The sequence below is a fragment of the Theropithecus gelada genome, chromosome 15, assembly GCF_003255815.1.
Source record: "Theropithecus gelada isolate Dixy chromosome 15, Tgel_1.0, whole genome shotgun sequence".
NCBI lineage: Eukaryota > Metazoa > Chordata > Mammalia > Primates > Cercopithecidae > Theropithecus > Theropithecus gelada.
The window spans coordinates 15,196,180-15,222,912 of NC_037683.1; the positions used below are offsets into that span (position 1 = coordinate 15,196,180).

At 42.6% G+C, this 26,733-nt stretch overlaps 1 protein-coding gene across 6 annotated transcripts in view; it reads left to right on the forward strand.

The window, feature by feature from the left end:
- Window positions 1–2,839: 2,839 nt before the first annotated feature.
- DENND1A (DENN domain containing 1A) overlaps window positions 2,840–26,733 on the forward strand; it is a 544,396-nt gene continuing 520,502 nt past the window's right edge. For 4 of the 6 annotated variants that reach the window (XM_025359631.1, XM_025359633.1, XM_025359632.1 and 1 more), the window contains exon 1: window positions 2,840–3,089. In XM_025359631.1, coding sequence (XP_025215416.1) covers window positions 3,073–3,089 — 17 coding nt within the window. In that variant the 5' untranslated portion in view covers window positions 2,840–3,072. The remainder of the gene's footprint in view (window positions 3,090–26,733) is intronic. The other 2 variants (XM_025359636.1, XM_025359635.1) reach the window with 2 other exon arrangements.

Below are 26,733 nucleotides of genomic sequence, written 5' to 3' on the forward strand. Positions count from 1 at the left end.
TCACTCTGTCACCCAGGCTGGAGTGCAGTGGCGCAATCTCAGCTCACTGCAAGCTCCACCTCCCGGGTTCACGCCATTCTCCTGCCTCAGCCTCCCCGGTAGCTGGGACTACAGGCGCCTGCCACCATACCCGAGTAATTTTTTGTATTTTTTTTTTAGTAGAGAGAGGGTTTCATCATGTTAGCCAGGATGCTCTGGATCTCCTGACCTCGTGATCCACCCACCTCGGACTCCCAAAGTGCTGGGATTACAGGCGTGAGCCACCACGCCTGGCCTTTTTCTTTTCTTTTGAGATAGTCTCGCGCTGTTGCTCAGGCTGGAGTGCAGTGGCATGATCTCGGCTCACTACAACTTCTGCCTCCTGGGTTCAAGCGATTCTCCTGCCTCAGCCTCTTGAATAGCTGGGACCACAGGTGCCTGCCACCACACCTGGCTAATTGTTTTGTATTTTTAGTAGAGATGGGTTTTCACCATGTTGGTTGTCAGGCTGGTCTTGAACTCCTTCCTCAAGTGATCCACTTGCCTTGGCCTTCCAAAGTGCTGGGATTACAAGTGTGAGCCACCATGCCTAGCCACTGGTTACCTTATTACTTTTAATAATAAAAGCCAAACTGTGCTAGGTGTTTTATATATAATAGAATTTTTGAGTCCTTAATATGTGATAGTCACTGTTTAAATACTTTATAAATGTCACTAACTCATTTAATCCTCATGTCAACTCACTAAAATAGGTCTATTATTATCATCATTTCCATTTTACAGACGGAGAACCTGAGACACACAGAGAAGGAATAATTCACCCAAGGTCACATATTTAGTAAGAGGTAGAGCTGAGATTTAAACCCTGGCAGTCTGGTTCTAAAGCCTGTGCTCTTTGCTCCTATGTTGCACTTGCTCTTATGATGGAAGCTTCTCATCACCCTCTACACTAAGGAGGAAACTGAAACATACACTTGTCTAATCATTTGCATAAAATCTACCAGTCAATGCTGAAGCCAGAATTAGAAGATTCCTCACTCCCAGTCCAGTGCTCTCTCCTCAGACCACCCTGCTGTCTCTGAGGCCACCTGAGCAGACACATAATCTCCACCTTCTACCTCCCTCTCCAACACACACACACACACACACACACACACACACACACACGCCACCCAGCAGGCACCCAGACATTTTTGTGGCCAGGATGGCTACAACCTCCTTTGAAAAGCAGCCAGCTTTGCCCTCCACCAATAACTTTGTCTTATTTATAGTCTCCTGCTCAGAGCTTTTGAACTGGCTGCCCATTCCAGGGAAGATCTTGATAACAACTGTTCCTTGGAGAGGTTTCACAGGTGAATAAACACCACAGAGCTCCTGCCTGTCTAGCAGAGCTTTGCTCCTGGGGCTGTTTACAAGTCGGTATTGGTGTCTGGGTGCATAAGACTTTAAATTCAAAATGACAGTTTGGACATTTTCACTTTTTTTTGGTTTTAATTTTAAAAAGTTTACCCTTTGACTTCAACAACCTCAAGGTACAGGCAAAAGGGAAAAGGGAGAAAGTACCTTTATTCAGAAGGTGACTCCAACAGAAGAAGTCTTCTACAACTTATCTTATTGCTTTCTTTGCTCCTAGCCTGGCCAGGAGCTAGGACGCAGGACTAGTTACACAGCGGCTATGGGGTGGGCGTAGGGTGAGGAGGCACTCCATGCATTTATAAGAACTGAAATGGCAGAAGCGATTAATGGCTTCAGGACAGAAAATTGAAAAAAGGAAAAAAAAAATGCCTAATAGTAAAAGTGTCTTTGGACTTGTGGAAGGTGCCACTTTAAAGCATGACTGTATCACATGTCTGGAATTATTCAGTCTGGACACTAATCTTGGCTTCACTCGCTACTAGTTATGTGATCTTGGGAATGTGGCTCAGTTTCCTCTTTGTAAATTAGGGAGATGAACACAGGATTATTGTGAGGATTGGCACTAATGATGTACGGAAATACTGTGTCTGATTCAGAAAGGGCACTCACCCGCTCATTAAAGGGTGGCTAATGGTAGCTTTCATTAATGCTTCCTTTATGATCCCTCTGGGCCTAGAGGGGATGAAATTGAGGTGTTCATGGAAGTGAATCCCAAGGCAGGGAGCGGGGGTAGGTAGCAGGTTGGTAATCTCGGCTCTCAAATCCTTTCATCTGCACTGTTAATCTCTATCAGGGACTTTTGTGGTAAAAGGAGGTTTCGATGTTGGAGTCCCCAAAACGGCTGATAAAGGGAGACAGAGGTCCTCAAGGGGAGGGCAGAGCTGAGTCACCACATGGGTCCACGCAGCCCCCAAGTGGCTTTCCTGTAGGTATGTGGGGTCTCCTTCAAGCTCTAAGGGGAAAGGAAGAGGAAAGGCCTTCAGATGGGGAAGTGGACGGTGTGATGCAGAAGAGGTTCTGCACGGAACTTACTGGAAAGTGCGGGATGTTAAAGGGAAAACGTGTTTTCATGGAGGCCTAGGCGGGAGACATTAGCTGTCCGTTAGAAGGGTTGGGTGGGAGGCCTCCAAGGGGAGGATGGGTGGCGGTTTCATCGGGAGGGCTAGGGGGTCTCCATGAGAGGATTAGGGTCTCTTCAGGGCGGCTGTGAGTGGAGGTTTCCAGCGGGACGCAGTGGGGTGGAGACGTGTAAGGGCCTGCACAGGAACGCCACAGTCCTCCGGGGCCCGCGCCCGGGGAGACGTGCGGGTGACCGCGCTCCTGCCCCGCCCCCGCCGGCCACGGCCCCGCCCCCGCGAGCGGACTACACTTCCCAGCAGCCCCCGCGGGCAGCGGCGGCGGCAGCGCGGGCGGGAGGGGCGGCGGTGAGAGGCGGTGGGGGCGGCGCGCGCCGGGCACGCGCGCCGGCGACCATGGCGTTCGCCGGGCTGGAGCGAGTACATTAACCCCTGGAGGCGGCGGCGGCGGCGAGGGAGCGAGCCTCGAGCGGGCGGGCCCCAGCCTGAGGGAAGGGAGGAAGGGGCGGGGAGAGCGCCAGAGGGAGGCCGGTCGGCCGCGGGCGGGCGGGCAGCGCAGCGCCGAGCGGGGCCCGCGGGCCCATGAGGAGGCCCGGGGACCATGGGCTCCAGGATCAAGTGAGTGCGGCCGGGCCGGGCGGAGCCGGGCCGGGCGCGGGGCGGCGAGGCCGGGCCAGGGCTGCAGGCCGCGGGCCGCGCGGGGGACTTGTTGCCGGGACCGGAGGGGCGCCCCGCGTGCAGGCGTCACGCGGGGAGGGGGACGGTTGCCATGGCGATCCAGGGAGGCGCGGGGGCGGGGTGCGCGCGGGGTGGCAGGGCGCCGGGGGCCAGGTGTCCCCTCCTCACCTAGGGGCCGGAACAGCTGAGATTACTGGGCGGCCCCCTCCCCGGGTTTACGGAGAGCCCCTGAAAATGGCCCTTCAACTGTGGGGATGGGGAGTGGGAAAGCCCCGGAAGCACCTCCCCAAACGGGCATGTTTGGGGCGCCCCTGAGAGTTGGCAGGTCCGGAGAGGTTGCAGCCCGGCCGCTTGAGGCCTGCGGCCCCCGCAGTAGTCGCGTGAGGTTCTTAGAGGGAGGGGTCACACTCATGGACCTAAGGTGTGGATGGCCGGGGAGGAAGGCCCGTCTCTCTCCTATTTCCCCCCTCTTATCTGTGAAAATCTCCACACGGCAAGGGCCAAAGGGTGTGAAGGAGGATACCTCTGTGTTGTAACCAAACACCTGCTCTTGATAATCGTTGGAAAGGCTTTGTAACTCAATCTGGCGAATTCCCCCACTCATTCATTCACCTGGAGGGTTGGCTTTCCGGTGGAGGATTAGCTTTCCGGGGAAATTGTTGATACATGTAACTTCAGAATCCACTGAAACATTGTTGCCCTCTTCGTAGACTTAGAAGTTGACTTTGGAAAGTGCAACTCTTAAGCGGTCCAATTTGGGTGTGTGGCTTTGGACTCTATCTCCCCTCCCAGGCAGGTCCTCTTGTGGCCTCTCCCTTCCTTTGCCCCAGAACTGGAGATGTTTTATCTCTAATTACTAACAAATGTTCGCTTTTTCCTCTGTGACTAATAGAATTGTTTAAGGGCATTAAAAAGCAAAGTTGACAGCATAGGCTTTTCTGTAAAACAACTTTCCTAGAACACTTTAAACCCTCTTACGGGAAAGTCTGTGGAATGTGTTTATTTCAGCATTTTGAGAATTGTACTAGGGAAGTTGGAAAGGAGAAGGGCCTTAAGGGCGAAATCTAATAATTATTCAAACATTGCATCTCATGTCCAGGTGATCCCCGTGCAGTGTGACCCTTGCCCAGCCTTGCAGTCCCCGTGTGGTTAGGCTTCCCATTTGCAAAATATGTATGGGATGCGCTGCAGCAGCCTTGAGACATCTGCTGAATGAAACTAGAAAAGTTTGCTTATGGCAGTGAAAGTGGAAGAGTCGCATGAACACTCTGTTAAATCTTTATTTTTGTGGAAATGAGAAAAAAGTTAGAAGCATGCTCCAAACAAGAGCTTGAGAGGCTTGGGAGGTAAAAAGATGTCGTTTGTGAACCATTGGGATTAAAGAGGCACTCAAGTTTAGCTCCTACTTCCAAGTAAGAGTTGTAAACTTGGATTTCAATAGCACTTAGAAACACTTTCCAGAAGCCATCTTAGAGTTGCAGAGTATGCGTGAGGACACTTACCTTTCTTGTTACAGAAAAGTTCAGAAACTTGCCTGACATGAGGCGGTGAGTGTCAGAACCAGTATTAAAATCCAGCAAGTAAAAGTTCGGATGGCTAGCCGTCAAATCTCTGTTGCTCTCCAAGGTAGCAAGTTGGACAAATAACATTTCTCAAATGTGTCTTGTGGAACCCATCGCTGATTCTGAGCACTTGGACGAGGGAATTTACTAAGGCATGGACTTGTATTAATCGTGAAATGAGTATGAAGAATAGCCTTATTGATCTTGGAACTAGACTACTCTGTGATAAAAACTTAGGCTTGGGAAATATGTTAGTTTGTGGTGAAACTGAAACAGAATATGAAGAGAGAAGTTATGAAAAGTAGTTGTGATTTATAGTGACTGTTGATTATGCAACTTCTGCCTGTGGCTCAGAATGGGGATGGACAGGAAATTACCCACTTAAGTGCTTCTCTAGTTGTTGCAGAAGACGGAGCTTTGGTTACTACTGGCTGGCTATTCCCTCCTGGCAGGGCATTCAAGGTGTTCTCCTGGCTGTGGTGAAATCTAAGTGTGCAGGTTCCATTGAATTGGACGGTCTTGGAGGTAGGGGCAAGGGGGAGGGGTTCCCTTTGTTTTCTCTTGCTTATCTCTGATGCAACAAGTCAGTTGACTAGGTGGAATCAGATCTAGGTTCAAATTCCAGCTCTTTTTAATGCTAATTATGAAACTTCACACAGACTGCCTTTTCAACCTCAGTTTCCCTGAGGTAAAATGGGGAGGAATGTGTCCAGGTTGTAGGGTTATTATGAGCAATGAACACAGTATCAATATAAATGCTAGGTCCGTGTTAAAACTCAGTAATTGTTTTTTTTTCCTTTTTTTTCACCTTCTGTATCAAAAGACTAAGAACATTACTGTATATTAGAAATGTCAGAGAAAGGTATGTTTAAGGTAATGGAGAAGAAAATTTTAATGACCAAGGAATTAGGCTGTTAACATGCAGAGTAGGGCTTAACATTGTCTCATTATTAAAAAATAAAAGTCGATTAAAAACAATATTGTGTGTAATTGTGAAGCTGGTGTCTGTTGTGTGATCAGTGGTAAAGCACGTGAGTTGCTTGGCACAGGTGTTGAGATTTAGTGTTTGATCAGACTTCTCTTTCGAGTTTAAGCCTGGTTGAACACAATCTCTGTCAGGTACCATGGAAATCCTTAATGTGAACCATTTCATGAAACCCTCACTACTGTCCAGTGGTGGCGATGCTGTTTATTAACCACATTTTTCAAATGAGAGAATGAGCGTTTATAGGCCTAAGATCAGATGCCATCCCCTGGAAGCCTGCCTTGATGCCAGTTTCCTGTTGCCACCCCCACCCACTCCTGTTCCAGTCTAGGCCAGGTGCCCTTCATCCGTGTTTCTATGGCCCCTTGTGTTTATCGCAGACGTGGTACTGAATCTTGTTTCTTGTCTGTCTCCTGTACCATGCTGGACATAAACTTCTTGAGAGCAAGGACTGTCTTATTTATCTTTGAGTTCCGTGTGTCAGACTCAATGCCTGGCACGTGGTTGTTTGAGAAGAGTTCATGGAATGCATTTAAGAAATGCATTAGGATCTACATTAAGATTCTAATTAAGACTTGAGTTCTCTGAGTTGAGTGTACATCGAGTTAAAAAAAATTTAAACCCTTGAGGAAGAAAAGTTTTATATTTTATACATTTTTAAGGCAAATTATACTGGTTTAGGCAGGCATTTCCTTTTACTAGAGTATGTAGTTTTTTTTTTTTTTTTTTTTTTTTTTTTTTTTTTTTTTTTTTTTTTTTTTTGAGACGGAGTTTCACTTTTGTTGCCCAGACTGGATGGAGTGCAATGGCACGATCTCAGCTCACTGCAACCTCCACTCCCCGGTTCAAGCCATTCTCCTGCCTCAGCTTCCCTAGTAGTTGGGATTACAGGCATGAGACATCATGCCTAGCTAATTTTCTATTTTTAGTAGAGACGGGGTTTCTCCCATGTTCGTCAGGCTGGTCTCCAACTCCCAGCCTCAGGCGATCTGCCCGTCTTGGGGTCCCAAAGTCCTGGGATTACAAGTGTGAGCCACCACGCCCAGCCTCATGTTTATTTTAATAAAGGAACATTGTCTTGCTTCAAATCAACATCTAATGGACAAAGAAAGAGGTCATCAGTATGCAGGTAGCACCCTGGAAACCTAAATCTTAAACCTGTGTAGACATTTATCTAGAAGAATAAAAGGAGCAGTGGTAACTGGCAATTTTTGACAGGTATGTTTAAATCTTATTTAGTGTTTGAATGATCCCAGTGGACTGGAATGTGGTTAATATGAAGCAATTTAACTGATAATGCAGACACACAGCAGGAAACTATGCGGCAGTTTAATATTACTTGTGGTGACATCCTAGAAATTGCTTCCAGGCACCAAGTGCAGGAAGTGGGCTGTAAGTAATCGAAGGAAGTTTTCTAAGTGCGTTTGAAGAAACCTGACATTTATGGACTCAGAGAAAAGCATACTCTAAGACTTGGAGGCATGGGAACAGGGCAGGGCGACTAATTTGGCCTTGTGGTGGTGATTATTCTATATTAGCCTGTATACCTGTCTTCTGTCCCTGTCAAACTGTGACCTCTGTGAGATTAGTGACCAAGAAATTTATCCATTTATTCATCTACTTACCTACTATAGAACTAAAACTATTAAGCACGTATTAATAAATATTAGCCATTATTATAATGATTAGTGGCAATACTGTGCCTGGCAGTGTGCTAAGTACTAGGGACACAAAGATGAACAAATATTTTTCTTTAAGGCTTTCTAAAGTAGTGGACACAAATGTAAAACAAAAACAATCCCTTCCAGACTCCCTCCCCACCAATACAAAACAAAACAAAAAACAAAACAAAAACAACCCAAGTATAATACAGTGTAGTTAATTGCAATGGTGGAGATGCAACTGGTGATGAATAGGTGAGTAAGTGAAGGAGAGACTGTCTTCTGGGGAGGAGGGAGGGTCAGAAAAGGAAGGCTTCACCAAGGAGATCATGTTTCAGCTGAGAGATGGGTAGGGGTGGTTAGCAGAGGGAGTAGAGGCAGTAGGGCTGATGGGGGTATCAGCAGAGGGAGCAGTACGTATGAGGACATGGCATATTAGGGAAATAAAAATATTACCATTTATTAGACACTTGAATGCCAGGAATTGTGGTAGACATTGGGAATTACGATGGTGAATAATAGATTCACTCCTAATGGTGCATACAGTCTTGTGGACCTGACATTAAAAAGCCAGGTAAATTCACATAAAGCTATGTGGATGTTCTATAAAGAAAGCACACGAGATGCCTCTAAGGGAAAATGATGGGAGTGACTGTCCTATTTTAGAGAGTGGCGAGGGAAGGCTCACCGTGGAGATGACATTTGAGCTGAGACTTAAAGGATGAGGAGGTATTACTCATCTAAAGAGACTAGGCAAGACGTTTTATTCCAGGCAAAGGATAGAGCATACACAAAGGCCTTGAGGCAAGAAAACCCTAGGCATATTTCAGGAACGGACAGAAGGCCCGTGGGTTTGAGTAGTGACTGGGGGCAGAGAGGCTTGTGGTTAGGTCAGAGGGAGAGAGACTGGGCAGGGCAGGGCCTTGTGGGTTGTGGTAATCTGAAAACTGTTTAAGATATGAAATTTTATAGTATGTGAATCTTATATAAGATTCACATACTATAATATTTACTTTTTTTGAGACAGTTTCACTCTGTCGCCCAGGCGGAGTGCAGAGTGGTGCGATCTCGGCTCGCTGCAACCTCCATCTCCCAGGTTCGGGTGATTCTCATGCCTCAGCCTCCCAAGTAGCTGGGACTGCAGGTACCCGCCACCATGCCTGACTAGTTTTTGTGTTTTTAGTTTCACCACATTGGCCAGGCTAGTCTCAAACTCCTGATGATCTGTCTGCCTTGGCCTCCCAAAATGCTGGGATTACAGGCATGAGCCACTTTGCCCGGCCCTAAAATTTACTTTTTACAGTGGTTTTAAGGATATTCACAAGGGTGACTGATTACCACTAATTCCAGAACTTTTTCATCACCGCACAAAGAAACCCCATACCTGTTAGATACTGCCCATTCCCCCAAACCCTTTAGTCCTAGGCAATCACTAATCTACTTGCTATAGATTTGCCTATTATGGGCATTTCATATGTTAATAAATAGAATAATATGTAACCCTTCATGCATGGCTTCTTTCACTTAACATAATGATTTCAAGATTTATTCATGTTGGAGCATGTATGAGTGTTTCATTACTTTTTACTGCTGAATAATATTCCATTGTATGGACATACCACATTTTACTCATCCATTTGTCAGTTGTTAGGTATTTGGATGGTTTCCCCTTTTCATCATTATGAATGATGTTGCTATGAACATTTTGTGTGGGCATACGTTTTTATTTCTCTCGGGTATATACTTGGGAGTGGAATTGCTGGATCATATGGTAACTCTGTGTAACCTTTTGAGAAACTGTTAAAATTGTTTTCTAAAGCAGCTGTACCACTTTGTGTAAAGTGGTATTTTATTGTGGTTTTGATTTGGCCCAAATGAGTTACATAGAAAAGATCAGAGTAGATGGAGATAGGTTTCTCAGAAGAGGTTGGAACTTGAACTGAAAGAAAGAGGAGATTTGGAGAATGGAGGGGGATTACCAAAGGAAGACGAGTAGAAGTTATATGACTTGAAAGTGAGGATAAACCCATCTCGTTTCAAGAACAGAGGAGTAGTCTTGGCTTATGATAGCTCTGCTCCAGTTTGTTTTGACTGTTCTTTAAAGGACCCCCTTGCCAAAATGCACAAGAAAGTTGCTTTTTCTTGAGGCCTGTTGTATAGCACAACCAACGTATCTCTCTGCTTTGTGATGAGACCAAGAATTGGAATGTGACTTCCTTTCCAGGCCGCCTTCCTCTAATGCCTCTTCCCCTCATCCCTTTCTCCGCCACAGTGCTATCCTCCCAGTCCCCAAAGGAGAATGTAGAAAGACTTGGAGTGGTGGAGTAACAGTCTCTTTGAAGACCAAGCTCTCCATCACTGGTGCTCAGAGTCAGCCACTTGAATTTTCATGACTTTTCTGGAAAATATGTTGGTGCTACTCCCTCCCTCTTCTGTTAGCCATTGTAGTCAACTTAGAGGGGATTGTACAGCAGATAGGAAGGTTGAAACAAAAGGTAAGACCTGAAGTATTGCTCTAGGAAAGTATGTTTGCATTCAGTTATTCAATCTGTGTAAGTTCCTGGCTGGAGTTCAGGTTGCAGTTGCAAAGGTCCAGCCTTTTTCCTGGCCCTAGGGAGAACTAATCTCTGGGTTCGTAACATCCTTTTTGCTTAAAAGGGCTTTGTGGGGACATGGAAAGATAAACAAGGAAGAAAAATAAACAAAATGAAGTTGTTTTGTTCTCTACTTTGATTGGAATCCATACCCATTCTTTCTAAGTAGTCAGGACTTGAAAAGTAGCCAAATAAAGTAAGAAAAGATATGTTAAAATACATATATGTTCCTATAGAAAAGAGAGGTGACATTCCAAAAATTCATTTGTAGGTTGGTTATGGCATTTAGAATGTGTTTCCCTCTTCGAGATACTGTTATGTACAAGTCAGTAACTGTTGAGGGCAAGGGCATTCCAGATATAGGGAACTGTGTATGCAAAAGTCATGGGGAGTTAAAAGATAAAGCTGAAATGCAGGATATAAGGATAAAGATTATAGGAGAAGAAGTTGATGAAGTAGGCATGTGCCAGTGGGATATGATGTCATTGAAGGGCTGAACTGGGGATGTAATATGATCAGATTTGGGTTTTTAGGTAGATTACCCTGGCAGCAGAAGTTTAGAGCAGTGATATCTCTGGCTTGTACAAGATGACACATTGGAATGTAAGAATAATATGCTAGAAATTGTATTTATTTTTATGTCAACCTTCAAAGTTTGTTTTTGTATTTTTTAATGTATGTATTAGTATAGTAAGGCATTATTATAATTTATGGATATTTATCAGATGTCTGCTCACTTTTTTACTGATAGGAAGAATGCATGGAAAAAAATGGGAGGCCACTGGATTGTGGAACTGTGTGATAGTTTTTACTGCCGAAGATCAAGGTCCAGAGCAAGGTTTTGGCAGTGTAAAGAAAAAGAATGATGGGCCGGGTGTGGTGGCTCATACCTGTAATGCCAGCACTTTGGGAGGCCAAGGAAGGTCCAGGCTTGAGTCCACGGCTTGAGTCCAGGAATTTGAGACCAGCATGGGCAACATAATGAAACTCTGTCTGTACAAAAAAATACAACAATTAGCCAGGTGTGGTGGCATGTATCTGTGGTCCCAGCTACTTGGGAGGCTGAGATGGGAGGATCACTTGAGTTCCCACAGAGGTCAGGAGACAGAGGTTGCAGTGAGCCAAGATCGCGCCACTGCATTCCAGCCTGGGTGACAGAGTGAGACCCTGTCTCAAAAAAAAAAAAAAAAAAAAAAAAAAAGGATGGCTTTGAGAGATTTTAAGTAGAAATGACAAGACTTGGTGACAAATTACATGTAAGAGGCAAAAGAAGAATCAAAGATGACTTGCCAAGGTTGGCAGAGTTATGTTACAAATGGAGTATTTGTAAGGTGAGGACTGGTTATATAATGTTTGCTTTTCTGAGGAAAAGTGAAAAGTTATAATTGGGATAAGGCATTTTAGTCTGCAGTGAGAAAGGAAGGAATCTTTGAGGGATCTATAGTGAATGTGTGTGCTTTATTAAATAAGTAAGACTTAAAGTGGGCTGGACTAAATTGCTGAAGGCAAATCTGTTCATGGTAGATTTAGAGATGGGGGGAGAAAAACCACCTTTCAAAAGGTGAATTCAAATTCACTTTAGCCACAGGAAAGGTTTGAGGGTGTTGCATTGATCTCGCCTGGGCTGTATGAATAAATGGAAGGAAGGAAACCAATCTAGAGAAGATGCTGTCTGACTCCCTGCAGGCAGTTCTTTAACTCCAGGGTGTGAGAGGAGCCAGAGGTATGTGAGCATTGGAGTTTTGAGTCCCTAGAACTATATATTCTCTCTCTGAGTTCTAAATTTCTGAGCTTCAGGTTAAAAAAAAATTATGGAAGGAAGCTAATAAATTCACCTACAGGGTTGTTGTCATAATTGAAAGAGATCTTGTGCCTAGTTCACAGTGGAGATATGACTGCTTAGTAAATGGCAGCTATCATTAATATTGCTTGGAGAGTAGAAAATATGGTTGTCTGAACAACCTGGAGTTAAAAAACAAGTTAAAAGACAGCAAGTATATTCCTTTTTATAGTATTACAGTTTTTTTTTTTTTTTTTTTTGTTTTTTGTTTTTTGAGACGGAGTTTCGCTCTATCGCCCAGGCTGGAGTGCAGTGGCCAGATCTCAGCTCACTACAAGCTCTGCCTCCCGGGTTCACGCCATTCTCCTGCCTCAGCCTCCCAAGTAGCTGGGACTACAGGCGCCCGCCACCTTGCCCGGCTAGTTTTTTTTTTGTACTTTTTAGTAGAGACGGGGTTTCACCATGTTAGCCAGGATGGTCTCGATCTCCTGACCTCGTGATCCGCCCGTCTCGGCCTCCCAAAGTGCTGGGATTACAGGCTTGAGCCACCGCGCCCAGCCTTGTTTTGTTTTTAAAAACCAAGGTTTTTGCTTCCTTTCAGTAAGAATGTTAGGATGACGTGTAGTGTATTTCACTGAATTTATTTGAAAGATTGAGATGCTGATATATACAAAGTGCTGTTGCTCTTGCTGGTTGGGAAGAAAGGAAGCCTATAGTCTACTAAGACAGATAAGATGAGCATGCAGACAATTAGAATTATAACATTTAAGAACACTTATGCCCCCAGCCAGGTCCGGTGGCTCACGCCTGTAATCTCAGCACTTTGGAGGCTGAAGCAGTCAGATCATTTGAGGTCAGGAGTTTGAGATCAGTTGGGCCAACATGGCGAAACGCCATCTCTACTTAAAAAAAAAAAAAATTACAAAAATTAGCCAGGCATGGTGGCGCACGCCTGTAGTCCCAGCTACTTGGGAGGCTGAGGTGTGAGAACTGCTTGAACCTGGGAGGGGGAGGTTGCAGTGAGCTGAAACTGCGCTACTGCACTCTAGCTTGGGCAACAGAGCAAGACCCTGTCTTGAAGTAAAAAACAAAACCACTTAATGTTCCCTGTATCATAAATATTGGAAATCTATTCAGTTTTATAAAATATTTATACAAATAATTTATATTTATCTCTGTTTAACTGGTACTACTTTTCAGTCTTTTTAACATTTTTTTTTTCTTTTTTTTTGAGATGGAGTCTTGCTCTGTCACCCAGGCTGGAGTGCAGTGGCGTGATCTCGGCTCACTGCAACCTCTGCCTCCCGGAGTCAAGCAATTCTCCTGCCTCAGCCTCCCGAGTAGCTGGGATTACAGGCATGTGCCACCACGCCTGGCTAAATTTTTTGTAATTTTAGTAGAGACGGGGTTTCACCATATTGGCCAGGCTGGTCTCCAACTGTTGACCTTGTGATCCACCCACCTCGACCTTCCAAAGTGCTGGGATTACAGGCGTGAGCCACTGTGCCCGGCCAAGGACTGCTGTTCAGTCTTTTTAAAGTTATTTTATTTATTTATTTATTTTTTGTGACGGAGCCTTGCTCTTGTTGCCCAGGCTGGAGTACAGTGGCACGATCTTGGCTCACTGCAATTTCTACCTCCTGGGTTCAAGCTTCCTCTGCTTCAGCCTCCTGAGTAGCTGGGATTACAGGCACCTGCTACCATGCCCGGCTAATTTTTCATACTTTTAGTACAGACGGGTTTTGCAGGTTGGCCAGGCTGGTCTCAAACTCCTGACTGCAGATTACTCCTGGCAGTAATCTGCCCGCCTTGGCCTCCCAAAGTGCTGGGATTATAGGCTTGAGCCACCGTGCCTGGCCTTAAAGTGATTTTTTATTCCTTTTTTTCTTGGTAGTTGAACCTATTTTTAAACTTTATTTTGGAAAATTTTAAACATCTATAAAAGTAGAATAGTATAATGAGCCCCCAAATTCCCATCAACCAGTTTCAACACTTAATTTATGTTTTATCTAGTTTTATTTATAGATGACTGACTGTAACTCCCTCCCCTGCTCTCCAGTCCTGGATTATTTTGAAGCAAATCCCAGATGTTGTCATATCATCTTTTTTTTTTTTTTTTTTGAGACAGAGTCTCACTCTTGCCCAGGCTGGAGTGCAGTGGTGCAATCTTGGCACACAGCAACCTCCACCTCCCAGGTTCAAGTGATTCTTGTGCCTCAGCCTCCCCAGTAGCTGGGATTACAGGTGTGCGCCACCATGCCTGGCTAATTTTTGTATTTTTAGTAGAGATAGTATTTCACCATTTTGGCCAGGCTGCTCTCAAACACCTGACCTCAAGTGATCTGCCCGCCTCTACCTCCCAAAGTGCTGGGATTACAGGTGTGAGCCACACCATTCCAGGCCCCAGATGTCATATCATTCTTAAATACTTACATATGTGTCTCTAAAAGATAGATTTTCTTTTTAAAAAATATAACATTCTCACACCTAAAAAGTTAACCAAAAAATTTAATTTTTTTTTTTTTTTTTTTTTTTTTTTTTTAGTTGAAGTTGTACTTTGTTGCCCAGGCTGGAGTGCAGTGGTGTGATCTCGGCTCACTGCAATCTCTGCCTCCTGGGTTCAAGCGAGTCTCCTGCCTCAACCTCCCCAGTGGCTGGGATTACAGGTGTGCACCACCATGCCCAGCTAATTTTTGTATTTTTAGTAGAGACAGGGTTTCACCATGTTGGTCAGGCTGGTTTCAAATTCCTGACCCCAAGCAATCCACCCGCCTAGGCCTCCCAAAGTGCTAGGATTACAGGCATGAGCCACTGCCCCTGGTCAAAAAATTTTAATGTTATTAAATACCCAGTCAGTGCTCAAAGTTTTTCAGTTATATCAAATTTAAAAAAAACAGTGGATTCGTTTGAATCAGCAAAGTTCATACATTGCAACTGGTTGATATTTGCTGTCTTTTTCCCCCATGCTGTTGATTTTTTGAAGAAGTAGATTATTTATTCTATATGATTTCTGTTGCATCCTTAAGGTTTAATGTATTCCTCTGTCCCCTTTATTTCCTACATATTGGTAGTTGGATTAAATGACTTGATGAGATTCAAGTTCACTTTCTTGGCAATAATATTTTAAAAGTGGTGATAGGTACTTCCATCAGGAGGTACATTATGTCTGATTATCTGTCTTTGATCTGTTCATTAATTAGAGGTTATAAAATGGTGATATTTTGTTTCTATCACTTCTTCATACTAGCTGGGATACTTGTAAAAAGAAACCTTGTCCATATCAACCATTTGGTTGCTCTGAGATACAGTTCATATAGGAAAGGCAGGGTAAATGCTTGATTTTATTAATTTTTTAAACATTTTCCAAAGGTAACTAATTTTTGAGAGAGGGGAGTGTCACTTTAAATGGATGCATTTAAACTTATTTGCTATATTTCAATCTGCTATAGTTATTGCCCTCACTCATGTTTAATTAGTCTTATCTTTGTCCAGTGGGAATTTCTTTTCTTTTCTTTTCTTTTTTTTTTTTGAGACGGAGTCTTGCTCTGTCGCCCAGGCTGGAGTGCAGTGGCGCGATCTCGTCTCACTGCAAGCTCCTCCTCCCGGGTTCACACCATTCACCTGCCTCAGCCTCCCAAGTAGCTGGGACTACAGGCGCCCGCCACCACGCCTGGCTAATTTTTTGTATTTTTAGTAGAGACGGGGTTTCACTGTGTTAGCCACAATGGTCCCGATCTCCTGACCTCATGATCTGCCTGCCTTGGCCTCCCGAAGTGCTGAAATTACAGGTGTGAGCCACAAGCACCTGGCCTGTCCAGTGGGAATTTCAAGTGAACTCTGAAGTCCTTTTGACAGGATCCCAGTAGTTTCTTTTCTTTCGTTTTATTTATTTTTTTGAGACAGAGTCTCATCCTGTTGACCAGGCTGGAGTGCAGTGGCACCATCTCTGCTCACTACAAGCTCCGCCTCCCAGGTTCACGCCATTCTCCTGCCTCAGCCTCCCGAGTAGCAGGGACTACAGGGGCCCGCCATCATGCCCGGCTAATTTTTTTTTTTTGTATTTTTAGTAGAGACGGGGTTTCACTGTGTTAGCCAGGATGGTCTTGATCTCCTGACCTCATGATCTGCCTGCCTCAGCCTCCCAAAGTGCTGGGGTTACAGGCATAAGCCACCGCGCCCGGCCAGGATCCCAGTAGTTTCTAATAGCTCCCTTGCCTTTTTGTATGACAAAGTGTTCCAGGCTCATCTTCTGTGTTTCCTGCTCCAGACCCAGTGTTTCTCTAAGGAGTCCTGGTTCCTTTTGGTGGGAAATAGTATTAGAAATCACAGCCTGGGATTTAGGACTTTTGGAGATGGGGTAGGTTTGCTACCAGGTCAGTCATAATTTCTAGGATTCTCCAGGGGTCAGAATTTGGAAATATGTGTGTGTATTTTTAAAGGTAAATTGCATTATGTGTTCATATTGCTTTTTCCAGTTCTAGACTATAGCAGTTTTATTTAACCTCATCACCTTTACATTGGAATCTCCCATACATATATAAAAGTCTTGATTTCCAACAACACCAACACCATTACTCTTTTGCTTTATCCCACAGTACCTAGACAGCTCAACAGCAGCACCAACATTACCATCAACAATGTGATTACTGAAAATAGTTATGTTTTTGGCTTTTTAAAACTTGGCAGTTCTTTTGGTCCTTAGGATATATTTCACTAGGACTCTAGTCAAATTACTGTTTTAAAGTCAGTAGAATTAGTTTTTTTCTCTGTGGTTATGTCACCAACTCAATACAAAGTTAGGATTTTTTTTTGTTATTGTTGTTTTGTTTTTTGAGACAGGGTCTTGCTCTGTTGCCCGGGCTGGAGTGCAGTGGCATGATTTCGGCTCACTGCAATCTCTGCCTCCTGTGTTGAGTGATTCTCCTGCCTCAGCCTCTTGAGTACCTGGGACTACAGGTAACTGCCACCACGCCCAGCTAATGTTTGTATTTTTAGTAGAGACAGGGTTTCACTTTTTTGGCCAGGCTGGTCTCCTGACCTCAAGTGATCTGCCCAGTTTGGCCTCCCAAAGTGCTGGGATTACAGGCAGGAGCCACTGTGCCCAGCCCATAGTTAGGTTTTTATAATTTTTTCTTTTAATCTGTTGGAATTACTGTTTAAAAATAATTTGATTTTTAAGACAATTACTTAAAATATTTATATTGTTTCAAAGCCAAAGCTACAAAACAGGCATATTCACAAGTCTAACTTCTATCCCTGCCTACCGCTGTGTTCCCTCCCTATCATAGGTACCGAGTTTGATTTTAGATTTTCATTTGTCCTTTCATTAAAACAAAAAAGGCAACCGGGCACAGTGGCTCATGCCTTTAATCCCAGCACTCTGGGTGGCCGAGGTGGGCAGAGCACCTGAGGTTGGGAGTTCGAGACCAGCCTGACCAACATGGAGAAACCCCATCTCTACTACAAATACAAAATTAGCCAGGCGTGGTGGCACATGCCTGTTAATCCCAGCTACTTGGGAGGCTGAGGCAGGAGAATTGCTTGAACCTGAGAGGCAGAGGTTGCGGTGAGCCGAGATTGTGCCATTGCACTCTAGCCTGGGCAACAAGAGTAAAAATCTGTCTCAAAAAAACAAAATAATAATAAAAATAAATTTAAAAAAGGCAAATACATAGATATATTCACATCTCCTCTTGCCAGGCCCTCAGATAAGTGATAGCATTCCATGTGTACTTTTCTCCCCTTAACTTTTCTCATTTTATAATATATCCTGTAAAGAGGTCTCCTGGGAAAATACAGGGAATATAGGGATCTTCCTCATTTCTCTGTAGGACAGCAATAGTACTCCATTGGATGGATGGACTATGGTTTGTTCAGCCCGTGTCATGCTGATGGGCATTTAGGTTGCTTCTAGTCTTTTATGATTACAAGTGGTGCAGTAATGAATAGTCTTGTGTATGCACCTTTTTGTATTTTTACCATTATACCATTGCGATAGATTTTTCTGAGTGGAATTTGGGTCAAAGGGTAATTTTGTATGTAATTTTGCTAGATATTGTCAAATACTCCTCCATAGAGATTGTGCCAATTCATAGTCCCACACATGAGAATGCTTGTTGTCATACAGCTTCATCAGGAGAGTGTGTTTGTCAAACTTTAAAAATTATTTTTATCAGTTACAAATGGATGCAAAATTACAAATATATATAGTAATGAATCAAATACTTCATAAGAGCCTGTGATAAGCAACAGTCCTCTTCCCTATTCTTCCCCAGTCCCACTCTTTGGAGACAAACTCTTATTAACTGACCCCATTTTTAGTTTTTCTGGTGGTAACTTATAACCATAGATAAATCTCTCTCTGTTAATTAACTTTAGACAGTATCTGTTGACTCCTTGAAATGAAAGATAAGTAACTTTATAGTACTTCTCTCTTCTACTCATCTGATATTTTATCTATTTTGTATTACTTTAATTTTTTTTTTTTTTTTTTTGAGACGGAGTCTCACTCTGTTGCCCAGGCGGGAGTGCAGTGGCCGGATCTCAGCTCACTGCAAGCTCTGCCTCCCGGGTTTACGCCATTCTCCTGCCTCAGCCTCCCCGGTAGCTGGGACTACAGGCGCCCACCGCCTCGCCCGGCTAGTTTTTTTGTATTTTTTAGTAGAGACGGGGTTTCACCGGGTTAGCCAGGATGGTCTCGATCTCCTGACCTCGTGATCCGCCCGTCTCGGCCTCCCAAAGTGCTGGGATTACAGGCTTGAGCCACCGCGCCCGGCCTACTTTAATTTTTATAATGGTTATTAACTTAAACCTCTTTATTGTTCCATTAACCCTCAACACTCTTTTGATTTCACACTTTGTAAGGGGAAGGGTATTACCCTAGCTTTTCCTTCTACCTTCTCAAAGCTATGCTCTTACATTTATATGGTCACTTAAATTTTGATCCATGACCAGAATGAAGTCTTCCATGATTTGTCTTTAGGTTAATTATAAAAGTGGAATGCTATTATGAATATTTAAATGTAAGTATTTAACTGCAGTAGATCGGGTAGGGTACTAAAACAACATTTTCATCCCATTTGAAGGAGAATGTTAACATCAGGGTCACAGTAATTTTTCCTACAATCCATTCAGAATTGAAAATTATGCTAAATGTCTGTGGCATCATATATGGATAAGTTTACATTTATTTGTACAAAACAGCAAATTATTTGTACACTAGCCCTGTAGAGAGAGCAGCCCAGGGGATCATACAAGTGCTTTCATCTTCATGTTGGCAGGATGGAAACCTCTACTTTGTAGCCTTTGTGGGGGCCTTGGCCTGGGTGCTAGCTTTTGGCCAGCAGAACCTGGCACCTGATGATGTCATAATCAGCATGGCTCCTGAGCTTGGGACTGAGGTTAAGATGGTTTGGATGTTTGTTGCCTCCAAATCCCATGTGGAAATGTGATTCCCGGTGTTGGAGGTGGGGCCTGGTGGGAGGTGATTAGATCGTGGGCATGGTCCCTCATGAATGGCTTGGCATCATGCCCTTGGTGATGACTGAGTTCTTGCTCTAGTAGTTCATGATCTGGTTGTTTAAAAGAGTGTGGCTCCTCCCCCTCCCTCCCTTGTTTCATTCTCACTATGTGACACGGTGGCTTCCTGTCACCTTCAGCCATGATTATAAACTTCCCGAGGCATCTGCAGAAGCAGATGCCAGCACTGTGAGCCTACAGAACTATGAGCCAATTAAACCTCTTGTTTTTATCAATGACCCAGTCTCAGGTATTTCGTTATAGCAACGGCAGGAACAGACCAACACAGGTGCCCTTCAAGACCTTGAGCTTGACAAAGGCCTTGATGGTCTTCATTTTATTGGCCTGGGTCTTTTGACCCTTCTTGTGTTTCTTGGCAAAGTGCATGATCCTTAAGAACTAAGGTTCTACCCGCTTAAAGGGTATCTTTATGATCAGGGCCTATCGATGCCATTTCCGTGCCATTTTGGAACTGGTTATGTGTGGTGTGGTTCTTGGACTTGACCATGTCTGCACTGCTGCCTCCAGTGCAGAAAGTACCTGAGACTGGAAAATAAAGGTCCGTATCTGGATTTTGATTTTTTTAAAGCAGTATCCTTTCTCTTCTTCTCCCTCTTCCAGAGTTTCTTAAGTCTTTTTTTCCATCTTGCATTATTTGCTTTTATTGTATCCTTAATTTTTTCCACACTTGAAATTACACTTGCAGTTTTATCCAGGCTTCCCTGTACCCCTGATGGTTCCTTCCCACCTTCCTGTTAAATCCTTATAAAATCAGCTCTATTGTTATAACCCTGGAATATCCCCTCATCACTTTTCAAGGTTGATTTGATTATTTGCTGGCCGTGTGATCATTTTGCTTTAATTTGTTTGCTGGAGTACATATTCAGGTTCTTATAGGAGACAGCCACAGTAGCACCCTTGCAGAAAGAGTGCATAGAAAGTAAACTGTGAGTTCTTGCACATCTGAAAAATGTCTGCTTTCTCACAGGGGCTGAGTAGTTTGTATGGGTGTGGAGTTCTAGGTTGACAAAATTTCCTGCTGAACTTTGAAGATTTTTTTTTTTTTTTTAAACTCTCTTCTGTCTGGCTTCCTCTGACACTGCTCTGGAAGGGAAGGAGGATGTTCTTCCTTGCTTTTGCAAAGTTGGGGTGTACATTCAGGTTCCCTACTCTGCTTCCGTTGACATCCAAGGTGAAGGATTCCGTTACCACACTGTAGGGTGGGAGTTCTGGCTCCCTAGTAGGCCTCCAGGGAAACCTCCCTGGCTGGGTCAGGTAATGCCTTGTTCTTGCTCCCACTGGGGACTCAACAGACACCACGGGGTGGAGGGGAGTGGTCTTGTCCCATTTCATCACTGGGACGTAATGAAAATCCTTAGTTTCTGGTAGGTCTCCTTGACACCATCGAGTGGATATGGGAAGGGAAGTGTCATTACTGCCGGGGTTGGGGGGCGGGCGTGGAAGTCCAGGGTCTCCACTGAAACCACATTGATGGGGTTATTGTTACTGCCTGGTGGGGGATGATGCAATCCCCAGCTCCCTCCTTAGCTTTCTGTAGCACTACTCTGGCAGGGATGGGCTAGATGGGGTTCCTCATCACAGCCCAGAAACCTAGGCTTTCTCCTTGTCCTTTGTGGGTTTGGATGAGGGTGGGATGACAGGGTTTTCTGTGGTGTTTGGTGAGTGTTTTCTTAAAAGTTTTCTGACTTATTAGCTCCCCTTTTTGGTCCTTTGGCTAGAGAAAGCTGGTTTTTGTTCGAGCATTTTTGGGTCTGCGTCAATTGGTATTTCCAGGTTGCTGACTTCTCTGGCTCCAACAATGTAATATGCGAGGCAAGGAAAAACCCAGGGAACTCATCTGTGCTCACTCCTTGGGTCCTGAGGTCACTAGCTGTTCTGCTTCTCTCTCTGCCTTTCAGAATCATCTTATGTTTGTCTTATATGTAATGTGCGGAGTTTTTTGTTATATTTAATATAGATTTTCTTCTGCCATTACACATATTTTTAAATTTAAATTTTTTACTGTTGTATCATTTATATGCAGTAAAAGTACACAGATTTTTAAGGATACCACTTGATTAATTTTTAATGGTTATATACTCATGTAATCACCATCCAGATCAAGATACAGGATATCTCCAGCTCTGCATTCCCCTTCCAGTCAATACCTATTAAAAAATAATCACTATTCTGGTTTCTATCACTGTAGCAATTTTGCCCATTCTTGAACTTCGTATAAATGGAATCTTGCAGTATATACTCATGGGTCTGGCTTCTTCTGCTGTACATTGTGTTGGTAGAACTCATCTGTGTTGTTGTACCTAACTGTAGTTCATTGTTTTTCATTGCTGCATAGTACTCCATTATGCCAATATGCCTCTATTTATCCATTGTATTATCAATAGGTATTTAAGTTGGTTCCCATTTTTGACTATTATGAATAAAGTTGTTACAAATATTCTTATAGATGTCTTACAGTTAACAAAAATGTTCCTTTCTGTTAGGTTTATACCCAGGATTGGAATTGCTTGTTCAAAATTTATAAATATGTTTAGCTTTAGTAGATGCTGACGGTTTTCCAAATTGTGTGCCAATTCATACCTCATCAGCTATACATGACAGTTCTACTTGTTTCATATCCAACACTTTATATTGTTAGTCTTTTAGCCATATTATTAGCCATTAATGTCATGTTTTCGTAGCTCACTGTGATTTTAATCTATATTTCCCTGATGACTGACTACTCTTGTTAAGCACCTTTTCATATGCTTTTTGGCCATTTGGATATCTTCTTTTGTGAGATACCTATTCAGGTCTTCTGTTTTTCACTGTGTTGTCTGTTCTTTTCTTACAGATTAGTAGGCATTCTTTATATTACTGAATGTGAGTACTTTGTCAGGCATAAGTATTACAAAGATCTTTCTGCAGTCTGCAGCTTGCCTTTTTACACTTAAAATAATGCTTTTGTTTTGTTTTGTTTCGTTTGTTTGTTTTGTTTTTGAGACAGAGCCTCACTTTGTTGCCCAGACTGGAATGCAGTGGCTTCATCTAGGCTCACTGCAACCTCTGCCTCCCAGGTTCAAGTGATTCTCATGCCTCAACCTCCTGAGTAGCTGGGATTACAGGTGTGTGCCACCAAGCCTGGATAATTCTTGTATTTTTAGTAGAGACAGGGTTTCACCATGTTGTCCAGCCTGGTCTTGAACTCCTGAGCTGAAATAATCTGCCAGCCTCAGCCTCCCAAAGTATTGGGATTACAGGCATGAGCCACTGGGCCTGGCCACTTAATAGTGCTTTTTGATTAACAAGAGATCTTAAGCCTGTTTTATTGATCCTTTCCTTTCTTTACTTTTTGATGCGTTCTGTTTAGGAAATCTTTGCCTAACCAAAGGCCATGAAAAATACTTTTGTTTGTTTTATCCTAGAAGCTTTGTTTTGTATTTTAATTTTAGTTCTGTGATGTGATCCATTTCATATGAATTTTTATGTGTGATGTAAGTTATACATCAAGGTTAATTCCTTTTCTTCCCCCACGTGGTTGTTCAATTGACTTAACATTTATCAAGAAGACCATTCTTTTCCCACTCAGTGGCATCTTTCTTGTAAATCAGGTATATGTTTGTGTTTCTGGACTTGGTTCTTTCCATTGCATTAATACCATGCTATCTTAATTACTGTACCTTTAAAGTAAGTCTTGTTATTTAATAGTGGAATTCTTTCAATTTTGTTATTCAGATTGTTTGGACTATTCAGGTCCTTTGCATGACCATATACATTTTATAATCAGCTTGTGAAATTCCACAATTTTGATGGAATTGCATTACATCCCTAATTTGTAGGGAGTTGATATTAACAATATTGAATCTTCTAGTTAATGAAGATGACATATCTCTCCTTATATATCTTTAATTTTTTTTCAGCAGCATTTTGTAATTTTTAGTGCAGGGTCCTGAACATCTTTTGTTAGATTTATTCGTAGGTCTTTGATTTTTTTTTTTCCATACTATTGTGAATGGCATTGCTTTTTAAATGTCATTTTTGAATTGTTACTAGCGTATAGAAATACGGTAGATTTCTCTTGTATGTTGACGTTGTATCCAGCAACCTTGCTAAATTTACTTAATTCTAATGATGTTTTCAGGTTATTTTTATTTTATATGTATACAGTCAGGTTTTCTGTGAATGACAATTTTACTTCCTAGTTTTTGATCTTTATACTTTTTATTTCTTGCCTTATATCACTGGGTAAGACCTCTGATATGAATAGGTTCAATGAGTACAGATATAGTGCTGTTATACCTGAATTCAGAGGAAAGTGTTCAATATCTTACCATCTCATCAATGTCAACCAGTATGTTGATAGCTGTTTTTCTTAGATGCCCTTAATCAGTTTGAGAAGTTTCTGTCCATTTTTAGGTTGCTGAGAGCTTTTGTCATGAATGGATGTTGAATTTTACCAAATGCCTTTTTTGCATCTCTTGAGATGATTATAATTTTTCTTTTTTCCAGTTTTATGTAGTGAATTACATTTATTTTCAAATGTTAAACCAGCCTTGCATTCCTGGGATAAACCCACTTGGTCATGTTATACTATTCTTTTTTGGATATTATATTCCATTTACTGATATTTTGTTTGTTTTATGTTTACATCTGTATTCATAAGAGATTTTGGCTGCAATTTTTCTTTTTCGTAATGATCTTGTCAGATTTTGATATCAAGGTTACATTGGCCTTTTTTTTTTTTTTTTTTTTTTTTTAAAAAAAAAGCTGTTGTTACTTGTCTTGTTCTCTTCCTTGCAGCTTTTTGTTCCTGTTTTATAGAGATGGGTTTTTTTTTTTTTTTTTCTGTTCTATTTAAGGATGTCAGTTTCCTGAAGCATATTTTTTAATCTTTTTCAGAAACATATTCTTCTTCCAAGAGATGATGATGCTTTCCTCTCATTTGCAATATTTTTTGACAGATCTTTTATTTTTCGTTTGCTCTCTTGAGCAAGGAGAGCTCTATCTAGATTTGCAGTTTTGCCACAGGTGATTAATTGGTTACCATGGGCACTGTTCTTTGTGCTTGCGAGTGATGGTCAGATCCCCTTCTTAGATCTGTGGCTGAAGAACTGGTTTATATCCATTGTTCCCAGTTGAATTCCTAGTGACTAGCAGGCATTTGCAATACGAAGGTAGACCTTTATTGCCTTACAGAATAAGCTGAAATTTCTAGAGTGCATTCTGTTAGAATTGTACCTGTCTCCGCTTTCACTGAACTTTTTGTGTGTAATTATTATAACCAATGTAACTAATTTTAATTCAAGAGATTCGGTAGCTCTGTGTATGTATTAGTCTCTCTCTCTCTCTCTACGCGTGTGTGTATGTGTACGTGTGTGTGAAACATGAATATAACCAGGACTGAAGGGCAAAATGACTGAAGGTAGAAGACAAATGAACGTGTTATTATAGAAGAGAAGTCATGAGGGCCGATATCTGGATATTTTCTTTTACTTTACATGACATCGCCTTTATTTATATTTATTTATTTATTTTGAGATGGAATCTCGCTCTGTTGCCCAGGCTGGAGTGCAGTGGCGCAATCTGGGCTCACTGCAAGCTCCATCTCCCATGTTCACGCCATTCTCCTGCCTCAGCCTCTTGAGTAGCTGGTACTACAGGCACCCGCCACCACGCCTGGCTAATTTTTTTTTTGTATTTTTAGTAGAGACGAGGTTTCACCGTGTTAGCCAGGATTGTCTCGATATCCTGACCTCATGATCCGCCCGCCTTGGCCTCCCAAAGTGTTGGGATTACAGGCAGACATCACCTTATTTTAAGTGTCCAGGTGTCAGTGAGAATTGTCAAGATGTAGCATCAGAAGATTAGAAGGTCTTCACAACCACATGATGAGGACTCTAGAGTTTGAAGCCTGGGTGATTGAGAGAAAGAAGTGATAGAACTAGGATTAAAAATCGGGAAATTGAGATATTTCTGGGGAAATAAATGATTGCTTTGATTTGGGCTATATTAAGTGTGAGGAGCTTTCCAGGGGCAGGTGACATTTAGACTTGAATGAAGCTCACGACAGAGTGGAAACTAAAGTTATAGTTTGGGAATTGCAGAGTGTGGTGATAGTGGGAATGAAAGCTTCATGAGTTTTTAGTAGGAGGGTAGAGGGCAGGAGAGAGGGAAGAGTCTGTAAGATGTTGGGGACATCTCACATCCTAAATGCAAATATCTAGCCTTGTTGCTTCATGCACTCATCTCTCTGCTGATGTTCCTTTGGTCCAGGGCACCGTCTTCTCCTACCTTAATGGCTATAATTCCTCAGACTGGGCTCTTTCTACCACTTTGACTCTTCCAGTCCAGTCTCTGTACAGTATCCAGGGTGAGCCTTCCAGAAGACCAATTTGATCATGTCAGTTGACTGCTTAAAACCCTTCAGCTGCTCTCCACGCTTCCAGATTAAAATCCATACACCTAACATGGCTTTAAGGCCCTTTGAGACCTCAACTCTGTCTGTTAGTATAAAAATAACAGAAATTAAATAACCAAAATTTATTGAACTCTTTTGAACATTAGAACTTATTCCAAATGGTTTATATTTGTTGTCTTGTTAAATCTTCACATTTATTCTTTGAGTTTATCCTTATTAACAACCCTATGGAGAAGGTACTGTTAGATTCCCATTTTACAGATGAGAAGGACACAGAGAAGTTTCCAGTTGCACAAGATCACAGAGCTATCAAGTGGGGAACGAATAAGTTTATATCATTATGTTATTTAATCCTCTCCATAATCCTATGAGGTAAGTATTGTTATCATTGCCCTTTACAAATGAAGTGACTGAAGTCAGTGATGTTAGGCTGTTTGTGTGGTGGAGCTGCGACTGGAGCCCAGATCGGTGTGACTCTGAGTGTATTTTGTCTTCCGTGCTAGTCTGACCACAGCCTCATTCATAGCACCCCTCACCTCTTACCTTAATCACACGTGTAGATACCCTTGGTTACCTTCTGCTCATTCTTTAGGTTTTGGCTCAATTAGAGCTCTGGCTGAACCCTTCAGCGAGCATCCCGTTTACCCTTCCTGCCGCACTTGAAGGCACTTTGTTATCAGCACTGACTGTCAGTGTTCTTTGATTGTCTTTCTCATAGTGTGTGGGCTTCATGAAGTCGGGTACTGTGAGCATCTTGCTCACTGTTAAACCTTGAGTGACTTGCACTGTATGTGGCACATAGTGGCACTCAGTTGCTGTATATTGCATAATTACATAAATGTTTAACTCAGTGATGCAGTTTGGTGTTGACTGGGTTTTGTTCTTAAAAGAATAGAATCAGTAGTCTATTTATATGTTTAACTCCCAGGATTTATGTTTGTGATAGTTCCAGATAACTGTTTATATCCCCAAATCATGATTATAACTGTTAATCCCCAAATCATGTGGCTTTAGCAATCTCCTTTAAGAGTATAAATATTGATATTTCTGTTATTTTTCTTAGGTT